The sequence below is a fragment of the Manis pentadactyla genome, chromosome 7 (assembly GCF_030020395.1).
Source record: "Manis pentadactyla isolate mManPen7 chromosome 7, mManPen7.hap1, whole genome shotgun sequence".
Taxonomy (NCBI): domain Eukaryota; kingdom Metazoa; phylum Chordata; class Mammalia; order Pholidota; family Manidae; genus Manis; species Manis pentadactyla.
The window spans coordinates 60,678,750-60,696,007 of NC_080025.1; the positions used below are offsets into that span (position 1 = coordinate 60,678,750).

At 36.6% G+C, this 17,258-nt stretch overlaps 1 protein-coding gene across 1 annotated transcript in view; it reads left to right on the forward strand.

Annotated features, from left to right (window-relative positions):
* Positions 1 to 1,761: 1,761 nt before the first annotated feature.
* CCDC146 (coiled-coil domain containing 146) overlaps positions 1,762 to 17,258 on the forward strand; it is a 116,665-nt gene continuing 101,168 nt past the window's right edge. Inside the window, exon 1 of the mRNA XM_057504431.1 lies at positions 1,762 to 4,407. Within this exon, the coding sequence (XP_057360414.1) occupies positions 4,252 to 4,407 (156 nt within the window). The 5' untranslated portion in view covers positions 1,762 to 4,251. The remainder of the gene's footprint in view (positions 4,408 to 17,258) is intronic.

Sequence of the window (17,258 nt, forward strand, 5' to 3'; positions counted from 1 at the left end):
GGAAAGCTGATCCATATTTAAAGGTGCAGGGCTTTGAGAGGACTGCCTGAACTTAAGTTTTAAAGTAAATGCCATCTTGATTATATAGATTCCAAGAGCCTTTAAAATATATTTTAAATAAATAGGTGTACTATGCTTTCCAAAACTGTAATAGCAGAAAACTGGAAATATTCCATATGTTTATAAATTGGCAATTGTTTGAATATCTTGTGGCACATTCCTGCAAAGAAGTGCTATGCAGCTGTAAAATGGAATGAGGACTATCTCTGCATATTATTATGGAGTTCTTCGGGATATACTGCCAAGTCTAAGTGTCTATGCTTTGCTTCCAAATAATAGGGAGAGTGGAGAGCGGAAGTAGAAAGCTTTAGATAAACAAAATTGCTAATAAGTTGATATTTACTGAAGCTGGTTGATGAGTAATTGAGGATTCATTACACCATTCCACTATTTTTGTTTATATTTGAAATACTTCTTAAAAAGCTAAAAATAACAAGTATGCTCTAATGTTCTGGAGGAAATATTTTTCTGGGATAGTCTTAATGTTTTTTATCCATGAAGTGACTGAACATACATATTTTAGCTTATTAACAGAAATAAATCTACATATATAACCAAACCACTCCCAGCTCCTTGAAGATTTACAAAATAGACTGTGATTACTTGCCAAATGTAAAGTGTTATAGTGCCTTAATAATAATAGGTTCTTTAAAAACTGCCATATGGCACTGAAAAATAATTTGTGTATCTTAAAGGAGAGACACTCCAAACAATGTCAATGGCTATTAATATCACATAAAGAAAGACAACCAAATATTGGTGGTTCCTGATGGATTTTATAGCAGGAAGAGGAAGATAAGTGTATGTGTATCTTTATGAATTTATGGCTATCACAGAAAATTAGAGATAGAGTGAAACTAAAAGTCCAGAAGCATTATCACATTTAATCTACATATGTTCTTTATGAAACAGAAAAATTAGTCACTGTTACTTCCATTTTAGAGAGGAGGAAAGAGACTTAATGTGACCACTTGACTAATAAATTCAGGAACCAGAGCCTTCCAAGCCTTCTGGATTCATATTACAGAACATGCTTTCCATATTAAAAGAATGGAGACCCCTGTCATCAAGGAGTAGCTTATCTGATAAAATATGAGAGACAGTACATGTTCAACAGAAGACCCAGACTTTAAAATTATAACAGTTGGCATTATCTTCTCTGGCAAGAGAAGGGTGCAGGTATACCCTACTGTTGAGCACAGATCCATATATGTCAGAGAGAAAAAGAACTGATGATTAGACTGGCATACTCTTATGCAATGGAGGCCTCTTTGCAGGTTTCTCTTGGAAGGGTAGCCATCAGATTGCCACCAAAATGGACTGAGAGAGACCTTAGAAGCCAAGACAGAGTCCTTTTAGAAACTGCTCTGGGTGCTCTTGAATACAGGAGCAAATCAAGGACTGTATACAGAGCTGGCTTCCTAAGTGTATGACCTGGGCAGTCACATAGGGACCCATTTTCAGAAGGGCCATGCACTTGGTTTAATGCTCCGGTGTCACATCTTGAAATCCTTAATAATTTTATTTTTTAGCTTATGTTTTGTTTGTTTTATTTTGATATTGTTAATATACAATTACTTGAACATTATGGTTACTAGACTCCCCCTATTATCAAGTCCCCCTCACATACCCCATTACAGTCACTGTCCAGCATAGTAAGATGCTGTAGAATCATTACTTGTCTTCTCTGTATATACTGCCTTTCTCGTGTCCCCTGCCCACTACATTATGTGTGCTAATCGTAATGCCCCTTTTTCCCCCTTATCCCTCCCTTCCCACCCATCCTCCACAGTCCCTTTCCCTTTGGTAACTGTTAGTCCATTCTTGGGTTCTGTGAGTCTGCTGCTGTTTTGTTCCTTCAGTTTTCTCTTTGTTCTTATACTCCACAGATGAGTGAAATCATTTGATACTTGTTTTTCTCCACCTGGCTTATTTCACTGAACATAATACCTTCTAGCTCCATCCATGTTGTTGCAAATGGTAGGATTTGTTTTCTTCTTATGGCTGAATAATATTCCATTGTGTATATGTACCACATCTTCTTTATCCATTCATCTACTGATGGACACTTAGGTTGCTTCCATTTCTTGGCTCTTGTAAATAGTGCTGTGATAAACATAGGGGTGCATATGTCTTTTTGAAACTGGGCTGCTGCATTCTTAAGGTAAATTCCTAAGAGTGGAATTCCTGGGTCAAATGGTATTTCTATTTAGAGTTTTTTGAGAAACCTCCATACTGCTTTCCATAATGGTTGAACTAGTTTACATTCCCACCAACAGTGTAGGAGGGTTCCCCTTTCTCCAGATCCTCACCAACATTTGTTGTTGTTTGTCTTTTGGATGGTGGCCATCCTAACTGGTGTGAGGTGATATCTCATTGTGGTTTTAATTTGCATTTCTCTGATGATTAGGAATGTGGAGCATCTTTTCATGTGCCTGTTGGCCATCTGAATTTCTTCTTTGGAGAACTGTCTGTTCAGCTCCTCTGCTCATTTTTCAATTGGCTTATTTGCTTTTTGTTTGTTGAGGTGTGTGAGCTCTTTATATAATTTGGATGTCAACCCCTTATCGATATGTCATTTATGAATGTATTCTCCCATACTGTAGGATGTCTTTTTGTTCTATTGATGGTGTCCTTTGCTGTACAGAAGCTTTTTAGTTTGATATAGTCCCACTTGTTCATTTTGCTTTTGTTTCCCTTGCCCAGGGAGATATGTTCATGAAGAAGTTGCTTGTGTTTATGTCCAAGAGATTTTTGTCTATTTTTTTTCTAAGAGTTTTATGGTTTCATGACTTATATTCAGGTGTTTGATCCATTTCAAGTTTACTTTTGTGTATGGGGTTAGACAATAATCCACTTTCATTCTCTTACATGTAGCTGTCCAGTCTTGTCAACACCAGCTGTTGAAGAGGCTGTCATTTCCCCATTGGTCCATGGCTCCTTTATCATATATTAATTGAGCATATATGCTTTGGTTTATGTCTGGGCTCTCTATTCTGTTCCACTGGTCTATGGGTCTTTTCTTGTGCCAGTACCAAATTGTCTTGATTACTGTGGCTTTGTAGTAGAACTTGAAGTCAGGGAGTGTAATTCCCCCAGCTGTATTCTTCCTTCTCAGGATTGCTTTGGGTATTCGGGGTCTTTTGTGGTTCCATATGAATTTAGAACCATTTGCTCTAGTTCATTGAAGAATGCTATAGGTATTTTGATAGGGATTGCACTGAATTTGTAGACTGCTTTAGGCAGGATGGCCATTTTGACAATATTAATTCTTCCTAGCCAAGAGCATGGGATGAATTTCCATTTATTAGTGTCCTTTTTAATTTCTCTTAAGAGTGTCTTGTAGTTTTCAGGGTATAGGTCTTTCACTTCCTTGGTTAGGTTTATTCCTAGGTATTTTATTCTTTTTGAAGCAATTGTGAATGGAATTGTTTTCCTGATTTCTCTTTCTGCTAGTTCATTGTTAGTATATAGGAATGCAACAGATTTCTGTGTATTAATTTTGTATCCCACAACTTTGCTGAATTCAGATATTAGATGTAGTAGTTTTGGAGTGGATTCTTTAGGGGTTTTTTTTTTTGAGCTTATGTTTTGAAAGTGAAGTCTGGTATGACAATTGAGCAGGCACATGAGAAGCAGAGAGAGGCCAGGTGGCAGTGCACACAAGCACAGGCCCGAGCTGTGGCCATAGCAGGCAGTGCAGGTATCGGGCAATTAGGCTGGTAGCCTGGTACACAGATGCAGGCCTCAGGCTATCTGGGGCACCATGGGGTGTTGGTTTTCATTCTTTCAAAAATGATTTTAATTAACTCTGTGTTCTGTTTTAAGGGTGAACTTTACATTTATTTTGCAGTCAATTAATAGTAATTGAGTGTGCCAATGCTCAGTAAACAAAATTCCTTCCCTGCCCGCATGAAGCTTACTTTCTGGCTATATAATTTTTTTTCAGTTAATGTAATAATAGTTTACTTTTTAAAATTAGAATTATTGATCTGTGTGTTGCGAGAGAGTCTTTAAAACAAAGCAGCCTCTTGATAACATATTTATAGCTGACTTTCCTGACCTATAATTTCACTGGAAAATAACTTACTCTAGTTGAATTTTGCTTGCTTTTATGTCCCATTAATTCTAGTTTGTAAAGACATCCTAAATAGCTGAATACGGAATGATTTTATTTTAGAATTTTGAAAAATGGAAGACAGTACCACAGACACAGAACAAGAGGAAGAAGAGAAAGATGAGAAGGATCAAGAAGGGGCCATTTATGTTGCAGTGCCCACAATTAATATCCGAGATGAGCGGTTTGCTGATTTAGCTACAACTCCAGCTTTCATTTGTCTGCATGAGGTATATTTCTCTCTATATATTACTATAGTAGGACCTGAATAATTCTCTTTATAAAAATTCAGATGAATATAATATTATCAAAATAATTTATTACATGTAACCTGTAGGCAGTATGTACAATTTGAAGCATTTTAAAATAAAATAGTTCCTACCTTCTCTTTCAAAAGCTTATCATATAATTCTGGGCTAATGTAGTAGTGTATATTCTCATACTTTTAAAGCATCATAAGTATTTAAATATATGCCGTTGGTTAAGTACATTCTATGGGTTGTAAATGAAAGAAGTTTCTTTCATTACTGAATATACTTCATTTACTTCCCATAAAACAAAGATAAAAGATGTCTTATAGGATAGAAAGAATATACACTTACCTAACTAAGTGTAGTAGAACACTGAAAGCTGCTGTTTTCAGTTAGCAGAGGAGCAAAAAAGGGCAATACAATTTTTGTCTGATTTTAAGAAACACAAGATGAACATTTAGGAAATACCCATATTATTTTTTAAGTAATAACCAACCATATATGCAACTGCTACCTTGTCATGCTTGGAAGCTGCACTTCAGAAAATAGTTTAGAGGACATTTGCATTCTTGACTCTTAATTTTATGTGAACATAACTGAATAAAACATCTAAGAACTTTGATAAGGTCATAATAAAAATAATCTAAAAAAGTCTTTGAGCAAAAGCAGAGTTTGTTTAAAACCAAGAAATAAAACCAAATCCCCACCCAAATATTTCGTTGGTGTAAATATTTTAAACAACTGCTGCAACTACTGTTGAGTTTTCATTATATATATATATACACACACACACACATGTACATATATACATATTCATGTATATACATGCATACACACACACATACATATATTTTAACATTTTTAAATGATCAGGGCTCTCTATTTCTACTAAAATCCATCATATGTCTAACTTTGCAATAGGAGTTCTACTTTTACACAACTACTCATTAATTCTTTCAAATAAAAATTAAGGCTGAACTGGAGTTTATTTCTACCAAAGGTTATGCTAACAATAAAAATTATAGTCAATTTTCTAAGCCAGAGATAAGCATAAAAGGTTTGTTTTGTTAATTCCAAGGAGAACTTAAGACAAATTCCCCTGCAGATTGATCTTCAATGTTGCAATTTATTAAATATTTCAAGAACCTCTCAAAATACAAGTTTGTATAAATTATAGTTATTAACCATTGGGTATCACCAACCCCTAATAAAGTGAATACCTCACTATCAAAGAGCTGTCTTGTGTACCCCTTTGACTAGTGTAAAAGTACATTAGTAATTACATCAGTAATTTTACTGCATAAAAACTGTTCTTGAAGCCAGCAAAACCTGCAGAATGAATTATTGGCTTCAGACAACTTAATTTTCATAATAATCACCACTAAAATTGTTCCTATTACATCTATAGCTATATTTTTTAATTCTTTTGAACATTCCTTTAAGATTTATGAGTCTTGCACATTTTTTAACCTACTTTATATAATCTCTCCTCCTTCAGTTGTCTAAACAGAAGCTGTATCTGAAGAACAGCAACACTTTAGATGGCAACTGAAAGAAAGCAGTCAGAAATCCAATTCAAAAGGTCCAGATACTTGGCATCACAGTGAGAGAACCAGAAGCTGCTTACAGCATTTGATGTCATTAATGCTAGTCACACAACTGTCCCAACACTACTGAGCTGTAAAACATGCATGTCATGCCCTCACCTAGTATTGCCGGTAGAATGTAGTCAGTATGGTATTCCCAACACTCTACAATTTGGGCCCAGATTATTTTGCCATCTAATAATTAGACTCTCCTGATCTGTTTGTGTTATTCCCCTTACAGGGACTTTCTCATATTCAGATCCTAAGAAACTGGTGCATATTCACAAAGCATGATACAAGGTCATGGTTGTCCACAAATCCTCATGTCCTTCCAGAAAATCTGCCTGAGCAGCCAGCTTACAGTTATTTCTTCAATCTCTGAACTCTTACATTTGTAGGCTATCTTTGTCCCTTTGTAGGTCATTAAAAAATTAACAAAATTTTTTACACATTTTCTCATATAGCATCTTGCACAAAAAATTTGGAATTCCCCTTGACATTATGATCATATTAAGCAATAAGACCTAATGCAGGAACTATACTATGTTAATTCACACTTTGGAATGAAAGTTCAGAGTGGTGCTTGGGAACTAAGCCACATGGTTTCCATCAGTGACAGTGAGGTTAATGCTGGACACCTGCTTCCCAACTCAGGCATCATGGCCTAACAATGAGTCCTGGCACTCTGTAGATTTTTCTTGTCCCATAAAAATTTGATCCTGATCTTATTTTTATTAAATTTTTTTTTATTAGGGTATAATATATACAGTAAAGCTCACAAATACTCAGTGTACAACTCAGTGAATGTTTGCCTGTGACTATAACCAACATATTCACAACTAAATTCATCATTCTTCTCCCAATTCTAATTCTCCTCCTGTGTTTTCTTTGTCAGTCTGAGAGATAAGTGTCTCTTTTAAATATCTCTTGGATTTATCTCTTCTCCATTCCTGCCATATTCCCACTCAGATTAAGATATATTTCCTGCAGCCCAGGAGGTGTCCCTTGAGAATTTTCCCGGCCATTGCTCCCACTAAAGTTAACCTCTATTCTGACTTATCACTAATATTTGTTTTGTATATTTTGTTTGTAATGCTTATCGTTAGTTTTGTCTCTTCTTAAACAGCCTATAAATGGAATCATACAGTGAGTTTTCCTTTGTGTCTGTCTTCTTTTGCTCATCATTGTACCTGTAATCATTCATAACACTGCATGTGGCAGTTGTTTGATTCTTTTTTATTGCTGTACAGTGTCCTTTTGTGTAAATATACTATAATTTGCTTGTCCATTCTATTCTGTTTAGAAATTTGTGTTGTTTCCTGTTTTGGATGGTTATCAATAAATTACCCTGATCATTCTTGTGTATGCCTTATACTTAGGAGTGGGGTTATTATAGTCTTGACATAGTCTAGGGTGATATTCAGCTATAGTAGATACCTTCAGATGGCTTTCCAAAAAGATTATACTATCATACACCCTTGATAGGATATGGGCCATATATAACTCTTCATCCAATACGATGGCAAGGACCATGTGTTATTTTACTTGTATCCTATGCACGTGGCTGAAGACCTTGCGCAGAAACCAGTAGTAAATATTTAGTATAAACAAACATTCTTTCAACAAATAGTTTGTCTCTTTTTTCAAAGCATTGTGTTAAAACTAAACCTGTTGCACATCCAGGTTTAAAAAGTTGTAGCTTTCACAGTATACCCCAAGTTAGGGTTTCTTCTTCTATCTGTATCTGTATGTGGCTATGTAAAGTAGCACTGATTTATAAGTGTGACTTCAGGTGTCAAATGTCAGTGTATCGGATGTTGGACTTTTCCAAGACTTGGAAGCCATAAAGCCACTTTTGTCTTAATGCCCAGAGTCAAATTAAAACATGAAATGATCTTGCTTAAGCCTCCTCCCTTCTCTTCATTTCCTCAAAATAATTCTTGTGCCAATCTTTGTTAAGTCTTTGAACTGACTTAGCCGACAATTGGAGAAAAGGTAGCACAGGAGCTTTTGGGGGTGTGAAGGGGCAGTATGAACACTGGAGGGAAACACTGAGGAAGGAAAAGTGTGAGTCAGTGTGGAATGCTGAACTATGAGGGCAGAGTGTGGAGGTGTGTGAGTGCCGTGGGTGAGTAGACGAAGATGGATTAGGCAGTTGCTCTGTGGCCTTTTCACTGAAACATGTTGTATATAAAACTATGAATTGTTGGACTTCTTAGAAAATGAGTAATAAATATATTTGTGTCCAAGTTTTAGTTACATGTCAGGTTTGAAAAGAATTGAGAAATCAAGGTTTTGAAGAGTACTGGGAGACATTACATCTTAATCTATTAAACAGATACTAATTCAGCACCCACTGTGTGCCAGGCTCTGTGCTAAGAGATGTTTTTTATTAGTAGTATTAGAGCTACTAAAATCAAAATTATCCCTCAACAATATTCCTTTGTTTTGAGCACCCTCTGTGTGCTGCTTAGTGCTATATACCATGCACATTCATAGGCATAAAACATATAAAATGTTGCCCTTCTTTTGAAGCTCAACTTGGGAATAATAACTTGAAATGTTAAGTATCAACAAAAGGCTGTGATGTGAACCTGGAAGTTGCAAACAGTATTACTAGAATTGAGTGGAAGGAAAAATTACTGTGGGATGAGATGATCAGGAAAAAGCATTTTGAAGGTTGTAGGACGTGAGAGTGGGTATTTCATCCATACCTATAGCGTCCACAGTGAACCTACTTTTTTTTTTTTTTTTTTTTGGTTCCTGGTATTTTTTAAAACTGAAGTATAGTTGATATATAATATTCTATACAATATAGTGATTTGACATTTAACAACATAGAAAGATGTTACACTACTATTGACTATATTCTCTCTGCTATACTTTCATTCCCTCGACTAATATATAATTGAGATTTTGTGCCTCTTTATCCCCTACAGAAGACAAATACCATATGATTTCACTTATATGTGGAATGTAAAAAACAAAAATGGACTCAGACACAAAGAGACTGGAAGAGACCTACTTTTCTATTCTTAAGCTCTGCCCACACCCACATATGCACATACTTGGAATATCTTCACCTGGATGGCCCCGAGGTATCTCAAACTAAACAGGCTCAGAACTAAATTCATTATTCTCTCAAACTCAGCTCTCCTCTTGTACTTTCTGTTGGTTCTCTCTCTTAAATAACTATTGAATTTACCTCTTTTCCATTCCTGCCACATTACCAATTAGAATGCCATTTCAGTAACCAAGACAAGGTGTGATGAAAGACCCAAGATAGCGGCAATGTGGAAAGAGTGGGTAAATACAGGAGAGGTACTAAAGAAGCCTGAAATGCTGGGCTTGGTGTCTGAATGGGTGGGGGCGGGTAGCTGTGAGGCAGAGTTAAGAGTCTAAATTGGTGCTTGGATTTCTGATTTAGGGAAGTGGCTGGATTCTGGTACTCTAAGTGACAGAATTGAGAAGCAACAGGTCTGAGGGGAATGCCCAAAATCCAGTATGTGGATCTCCAGCTTCCAGGGAAGTCTCTGGGCTAAAGATACAGACGTAATAGGTTCTTGATAGTATTCAGATTGCTTCTTAGCATATTTAACAGAACTACCATGGTGTACTTATAAAAAGATATTGCCATCATTTACCTAATTCCCTACTTTAAAAATTATCTCTTTTACTAGGTATTTGTATGTCCAAGAGAGACGTTTTTATTTTTCATACATTTTGTTCTCTTAAGGCTGGTAACAATAAAATAAATTTTGGAATTTTTAATTTAAAAAATGTTAAATGAATTACTGGAAATATTGGTATTTCTCTCATGCTACTAAAGCTCCCTTCATTTTCCATACTGGACCTTCTTAGAGTTTCTTGAGAAAATCTGTAATAAAATAGAATGTGTTTTTCAAAAATGAAAACAGTTTTTATTTCTTTCATACATGAATTAATTAATCGAGTAACTGGTTACAAAGATGAAAATATAAGATCCCATCCTCAAGTTAAAATAGTTTCAAGAATGTAATTTAATTCTTTTAATTATTACATAAGAAATAGGAATTTGGATATCATTATTTCCATCTTAAAGGTGCTGAAAGATTGAGACTTGCCTTAGGATGCAGCTGGGCAGATGGAGAGGCAGGCAAGGGACGCAGTCTCCTGTCTCCTACCTTAGCACACATTTCATTTGACATTCACACATCTAAACACTACTATTTTAGGATTTTACAAATTGACTTTCAAAGTAAACTGTATATTAATAGAAAAATAGAGATAAATATTTAACACTCTATTTAAATCTTTCCCCTAAGTTTCCCTGTCCTTTTCTTAGGTATCACACCTCACTAATAGCTGTTCTTAGAGGATGTACATGAAAAAACTACTAAAATTATTCTTAAAAATCTTTCTACAAGTTGCTATTGTTGGCGTGTTTTCACTTTTCCTTCAGACATCCAGGCAGTCTTGCAAGAATAATTTTTAAAGATTTTTTTGGCTGTCAAGAAACTTTAAACAGACTGATAATTTATTAAACAATACAGATAGGTTCCATTTTTCCCAGAAAGCTTTCTCTTTTTTTTACTCTGACAATAGGTGGAAATTTAAAAACCTTCCCAGTATGGAAGGAGACCTTGGGACATGCCAGGGACATACTTAAACATTTGCGTTATTGACATAGCTCATGCCTATTTACAGACATTAAAAATTTATATTAGGATTATAAGAATACAAGCCATGTTCCACTTTGCAAAGTAGATTAACACTCCTAAATTCAGTAAAAAAAAATCATACACTGCAGCTAAGTTCAGGGTAAGAGAAAACAAGTTTCCATGTTGGATATCCTTACACTGGGCACCTTCTAAATGAAAAAACAGAAGATTGATCCTGGCCAGGAATCTGGCTGTTGTCAGAAAAATTCTGCTCTCTGATCAGGCTGTGATCAGTGGCAAGAGGGAGTCAGAAGAGAGTTGAAAATCAGGGACAGAAAAGAATTGGCAGTTGCTCTACCTCCAAGCTTGTGATATCTTTAAGACTGAATAATATTTCATGGTATGTATATGTCACGTTTTGTTTGTCTACTCATCTATTGATGGACAGTTGGGTGGCTTCCACCTCTTGGCTATTAAGAAAATGCTGTTACAAACATGGTGTACAAATATCTCTTTGAGATCCTGTTTGCAATTCTTTTGACTATATATCCATAGTGGAATTGCTGGATTATGAATTTGTGATTTTTAAAATTGTGTATTTATTGCCAAAGTGCTCTCCCTAGATGTTGTAATAATTTGTTTCCACCAATAATAAATGAGTGTCTCTTTACTCATATCAGTAATGCCTGCCATCTCACTTTTTGACCTTTGTCACTCTGAATGGGGGGCAATTGTTATCTCATCAGAGGTTTTATTTACATTTATCTTAAAGTGAGTGGACTAAGCTTCTTTTCATATGTTTAAGGCTATTTTAAAATATAATGTATCAATAGAAAATGTGAGGTATAGAAAGGCCAACAGATCAGGAGACAACCGACATTGAAATGATAGGCTATTACTCACAGTTCATAAGAGAAAGAGGCAAGTCATGCCATAGAGGAGCTACACAGGGAAGCACCAGAGTTGGTCAGGTGGCAGAGGCAGAGGAAGGAACTGTGGACAAGAGACGTTACTGGGGTTTCCTCTGGAAGGAATAGGTAAGGCAGAGCATCCAGCCTTAGGATTGGCTAGTGTGAATAATATCAGCAGGCTCTGGGGCAGAGGATGTCCCTGCTTGTGTGGCACCTGGCATTGGGATGATTAGGGCAGTTGTACGGTGGTCTGAGTGTGGGAGACTGATAAAGGAGATGGCTGAGGGTGTGGACTCTGGGTTAGTTGGTTTCCATTTGAAAAGTGTGCCCTGTGGAGGAGGACTCCTTTCAATGGGCGGAAGAGGAGGTGATAAGGTAGGCAGGAGGCCAAGGCGAGGTGACTCAGGGATATTATCAGGTTGTCTAGAACAAGGTGTATCCAGTATAGGCACTTAGGGCGGTGCTAAAGCGTCAACGTTCCAGAAGCTAGAAGCATGATTGCTACAAAGACCCATTTGTACTTCCTGTTTTGGGAATTCTGTTCATGTCTTTCTCTTCCTTTTTCTATTGTGAAGTTTCTTTCTATAGATTCATCGAAACTCTTGATACATTTACAAAGCAGGCCTTTGTACATAACATGCATTGCAAAAGTCTTTCAGTTTGTTGGAGTTCTTTTGAGTTTGCTTAAGGTGGTTTTTCTCCATGTGGAATTGTATTTTTTTTCATGTGCTTTTATTTTACAGCTTCAGGATTTTGTGTCATACTAAAGAAGAACTTTGTTACTCAGAGATCATAAATTTGTTTCCTGTGTTTTCTCCTAGCACAATGATAGCTTGAGTCATCATTTCTAACCTTTGTTCCATCTGGCATGTACGTTGGTGTAAAGGGAAACAGAAAGTTGATGTCAGCAATTAGTTTGGAACCTAATGCCAAGTCCATTATCTTCTGAGGCAAAATGTCTTTCTCCGTTCCCACCCCCCACACACCCAGCTGGGGGCAAACAAGCATACCTGGGTGGCATCAGAGATATGAAATAAGAGGGTACAAGAATTAACCTAACATGTAACCTCAGATTAAGAAGATTGGAATTTTGCTGTCTGTAGAAACTAAGTCTAAGAAAGGACAGGCTCAAAATATCTTAAATCTTAATGGATTGAAAAGAACATACCTGATTGGCTGGGGGAAAGGGCGGTTCAGTAAAAATGCTCTTAATTCTAGCTGTGCTCGTTCTGGCCTTCAGCCTTCAGCAAGTCATCGAAGTTCTCTGAGCCTCACTTTACACTCAGAGTGCATTTCTCTGTGCAGAGAGTTTGTGAACTGAATAAAACTGAGCCATCCCACTCCCTTAAAACCCTTCTCAGCAAAGCCAAAAGGAAACAGATTTGCCTCCAGGAAGCCTTGGGAAGCAATCTGACTATACTGAAGTTGCCTCCAGGAGTGGAGGAGGGAATTCCACGTAACAGCACATCACCCAGCAAACCTTCCTAAAACTAATCACGGCAGATGGCTCTCCCACACCTCTTTTGTCCCCACTAAAAATTCCTCCAGAAACTTGCTTTCCCACGCCCAGGCCAGCTCCCCCCGCCCCAACTCCACCCATCTTCTCCTTGATATCCTTGGCCATTATTTTGTAAACCAGTCTTCGGAGTTCCTTGCAATTTTCCGTCCCACACAGCATCTCATTGTCACCTCACAGACCCTGGCACAGAACAATCACTAGGTGGCAGGGGGAGAATGTAGATACTTAAATTTGAAATTTTCCTTGCTTTCTTAATAAGGATTAAGTGTCACCTCCTTGACTTTACAGTCTGATCCACCATTCCTTTCTTCCCTTTGTTACTGTCCCCTGTCACATACCCCAGGCTCCAGCCAAATTAGACATATTGTTGTTTTCCTAACTAGCTCCTGATTTTCCAACCTGCGGATGCCTTTGCTCATCCTGTAGCCTGCCCAGAAGTGCTCTCCTCCACGTTCTGTGCTGCGGAATTCTACCCATCTTTCCCAGACAGCTCGGATCCACCTTCTCTTGAAGCATCCCACTTCCTGACAAAGTGTGATCACCTCTGCTGCTGTAGCCTCCCTACGTACTGCTTGTACCTTATGCCACTTACTATTTTCCTTCCTGTTTTTTAAGCTAATAATAGTAGCTTTAGGAATGTTAAAAGCAAGAAGCCTCTGCTACAGTTCTTGATATTCTTTGCAAATGCTTAGCCAGCTCACTGTTGTGCATGTAGCCATGCCCCTTGTAAAGGAATGAATGTATATTGTAATTAGTAAAGCCCTCCACCAAAGTCATCATCACTATTTTATCAGGCAAACTTAATGAGGAGAAATTTCTTCTGAGTTTCTGAATGCATTTTCCACATCAAGTCCACCAAATTCGTAGAGATTTAAATGCTCAAGGTTAGAAGTATTGTACCAGGTTAGAACCATGATGCATCTATTCCAGTTTTATTTTTGCTGGCTGAGCCTCCAAAGGGATGCAATGGGGAGGCAATGATTTTCAAATATTTTTTGAAAACAAAATGAAACCTTTTATTTAAGTCAAATTGAAGGGGGAGCCCCAAGATATAAAATGAAAGAATTATTCATACTATTGATAAGTTTTCACAAATGCCTAGGGTACCTAACTGGTTTTCTTGGTTTCACTGGATATGGCCGGTAATTGTAGGTCTGCTTTTGTTATGTATCTGTATTCCTATTCTGTTAATGTGTGTACGCAACTTAATTAGTAGTTTGTGAAAACCTATACATGCTTATGTTACTCTACAAGAAGTTATATCAAAGAAATAATCAATCTTCCCATGTTTTCTTCCATCTGCTACTTCTATAGCTTTTCTTCTTCCTTCCTAATTACAGCCCATTAGTAGAATTCGTGCCTCATATCGGAAATTACCAAGTATCATAATTCTTCCAAGTGGTAAAGATACCTCAAGACAAATGCTGGGCATAGAAGCCACAGGGCATAAATCTGCAAAGAAGTAAAAAGCTAACCTTTTCAAACAATATTGCTTCTGTCTCACTTATCAACTTTATGTTTCCCTGTATGGCCCTGGAAGACGGCTGGTTAGCCAGAGACGGGTAAGATTCCTCAAGGGAGGAACAACCTGAGACAGGCACAGTCTCAGGGGGGCCATCAGGTGAGAAATTGGGAATCAACAGAGGTGAGGCTTAGAACCTCACCCCCCGTTTTGAGAGAAATCTTCTGCATCCGTGGATGTTTTGTTGCCCTTGTCTAGCTTGGATTAATACTTAGTCTATAGGCACACACCTGATCATCTACATTTGCCCTCTTACAGCACTAAACTATGTTTTCTACCTTTATCTTGCATCTACCTACCACTTCAGCATTTTATTTAAAAAAAAAATAAGGGAGAAATGTGGGATTCACATATAAATCAAGTATAAAAATCAAATGAATAATCATATCTGACTTGATTGTTTATATTCATGATGCGTGATCAAAACCGAAAGTTTCTGTGATATGACTGCCCTTGCACTGTTCACCATGTAAGAACTTGTTCACCATGTAAGAACTTGTTCACCATGTAAGAACTTGTTCGTTATGCTTCAGAAGATTGGAGACTGTTAAGAGTTAGGCTTGGGGTTGATTAATGATTGTGCATTGAGTCCCCTATACAGAATTTTATTGTTGTTAACAACCATTTGATCAATAAATATGAGAGATGCCCTCTCAAAAAAAAAAAAAGAAAGAATTGTGGGACATGAGCACTGGAAGTTCATTTTCGTGGCTGGATTATCCATTGAAATAACAATGCTCGGCCCATGGTCTGTCCAAGAAAACCCAAAGCAAAAATAAAAGAATTCCACTGCACTTAAAAAAAAAAAAATGAAAGAACTATTCTAGGTGAACAGTGTTTCACACATCATACCTTCCCCTAGCATCTTCCCCTGCCCCATGTCCTTTGACATTTGTGAAATATGTCTGCAGGCCGTTAGGGTCTCTGGAAACACAGTTTGAGAACCTCTACTCTAACAGTTCAGCATGTTAAATACCAACCCTGTATTCATCATAAAATCACCTGCCTTCTTGTCCAACTTCCATAACTACCCTGATAGCAGAGCCTGTCTAGATTTGTAATCATTGGCTTAATACGAAAATAAGAAAAATTTTACTTGATATAGGATAGATATAAAAAAGTCACCATCATCAATACCATTCATTTATAAATGATATTCACATTTTATAAGAATTGTTTTATATAACAAATGAAAATAAAAACTGTGGTATTTACATGAGAAATCTTTTGGCCTCCAAAGAACCTACAAAGTGCTTTGTGCTTAAGCAGAATGTTTTCATCAGTGAATTCTGCCATGTAACCATGGAAGTAAGAGTGTTTGGAGAGCATGGAAACGTGTTTGCCTTCTGTCAGAGTTGTTATAAATTCTGACTTAGCTGCAGGAAGACAATACTTTTTAACCAGTAGGTTAAATAGGGACATGAACTCACTTGAGAATATATTAATTTTTAAAATACCTCCCATCAACAGAATATTATCTGTTGTTTTGGTAAGATAATTGTAATTTACCAAAACAGTAATTGTTTTGGTAAGATACAAGAACAGATGTTTCACCTTATATTGAAATTTAATTGAAATCATTTCCATTTTATAGCCTCACACAGTAAGTCAGAATAGGGGTGATATGGAGGTTTACTATGTATGTACTTGACCATGGAGTTACCATAGGTAATTTATCAGAGAAAACCAGCCTGCTTCATGAGAAATACACCAAGGAAGCCAGGAAAGCTGAAAATGGATAGTGGTCCACGCATGATAACAAGGTTTGTTTGGTCTTTTTTTCAAGGAAAACTTTACTAAGTGTAAAATGTTACTTCCTTATTGCAGCAGTAAACACAGCAGAGATAACATTGGAAATGCAACTAGGAAAGTGTCCAGCACATGGCTGGTACTCAGTGACAAATGCTTAACATTATTAGTATTTAGAAGAAAAAGTCTTTAAATACAAATTAAAACAGGTTACTTAGATTAACTGAAAAAAATTATGATACAACCATTTCTGAATGGAAACAATGTAAGCAAATAATTTTGTGGGCTCTTTTTGATAAACTTTTACAACATAAGCACAAATATTTGCTTTTTGTAGAAAATGAGAAAGCCAATTTCCAGAGATAGATAGTGAACAAGTTTATAGATTCTACATGATCTTAAATATGTTGAACCTTTTTATGAGGCCTTTTGTAATAGACAAGCAATTCGTCTTAAACAGTATCATCCTTAATTACTCAGAGGAAATCTTGAATGCCAGAGATTAAACCCAGATTTTGACAGTTTAGAAAGTTATTATTTGGAAAAATCTTATTCAAAACACTTTGATTAGCCTGTAGCACCATGCTATACACAGAGTTGGCTTGTGATAAATATTTATTGGATTAAAATATTAAATGTATATGTAATATCAGTTACTTTAAAGAGACAGAAAAATGTGATTTTTTTGCTTCACTTCAAAATAAGAGTACATATTCTCAGAGGTATAGTGGAGTTTCTTTCTGTAAATGGCTAATCAAATAATACAGATCTTCTTAAGGTACCATATGATATCTGCAAAGGTGCTGATCACAATTTAGCAAAATCATGGTTTAATTTGGATCACCCCTGGGATTTCAGGTGAGCAAAGGTGCAAGGGCAGAATTGAATATAGGCATGGGGACA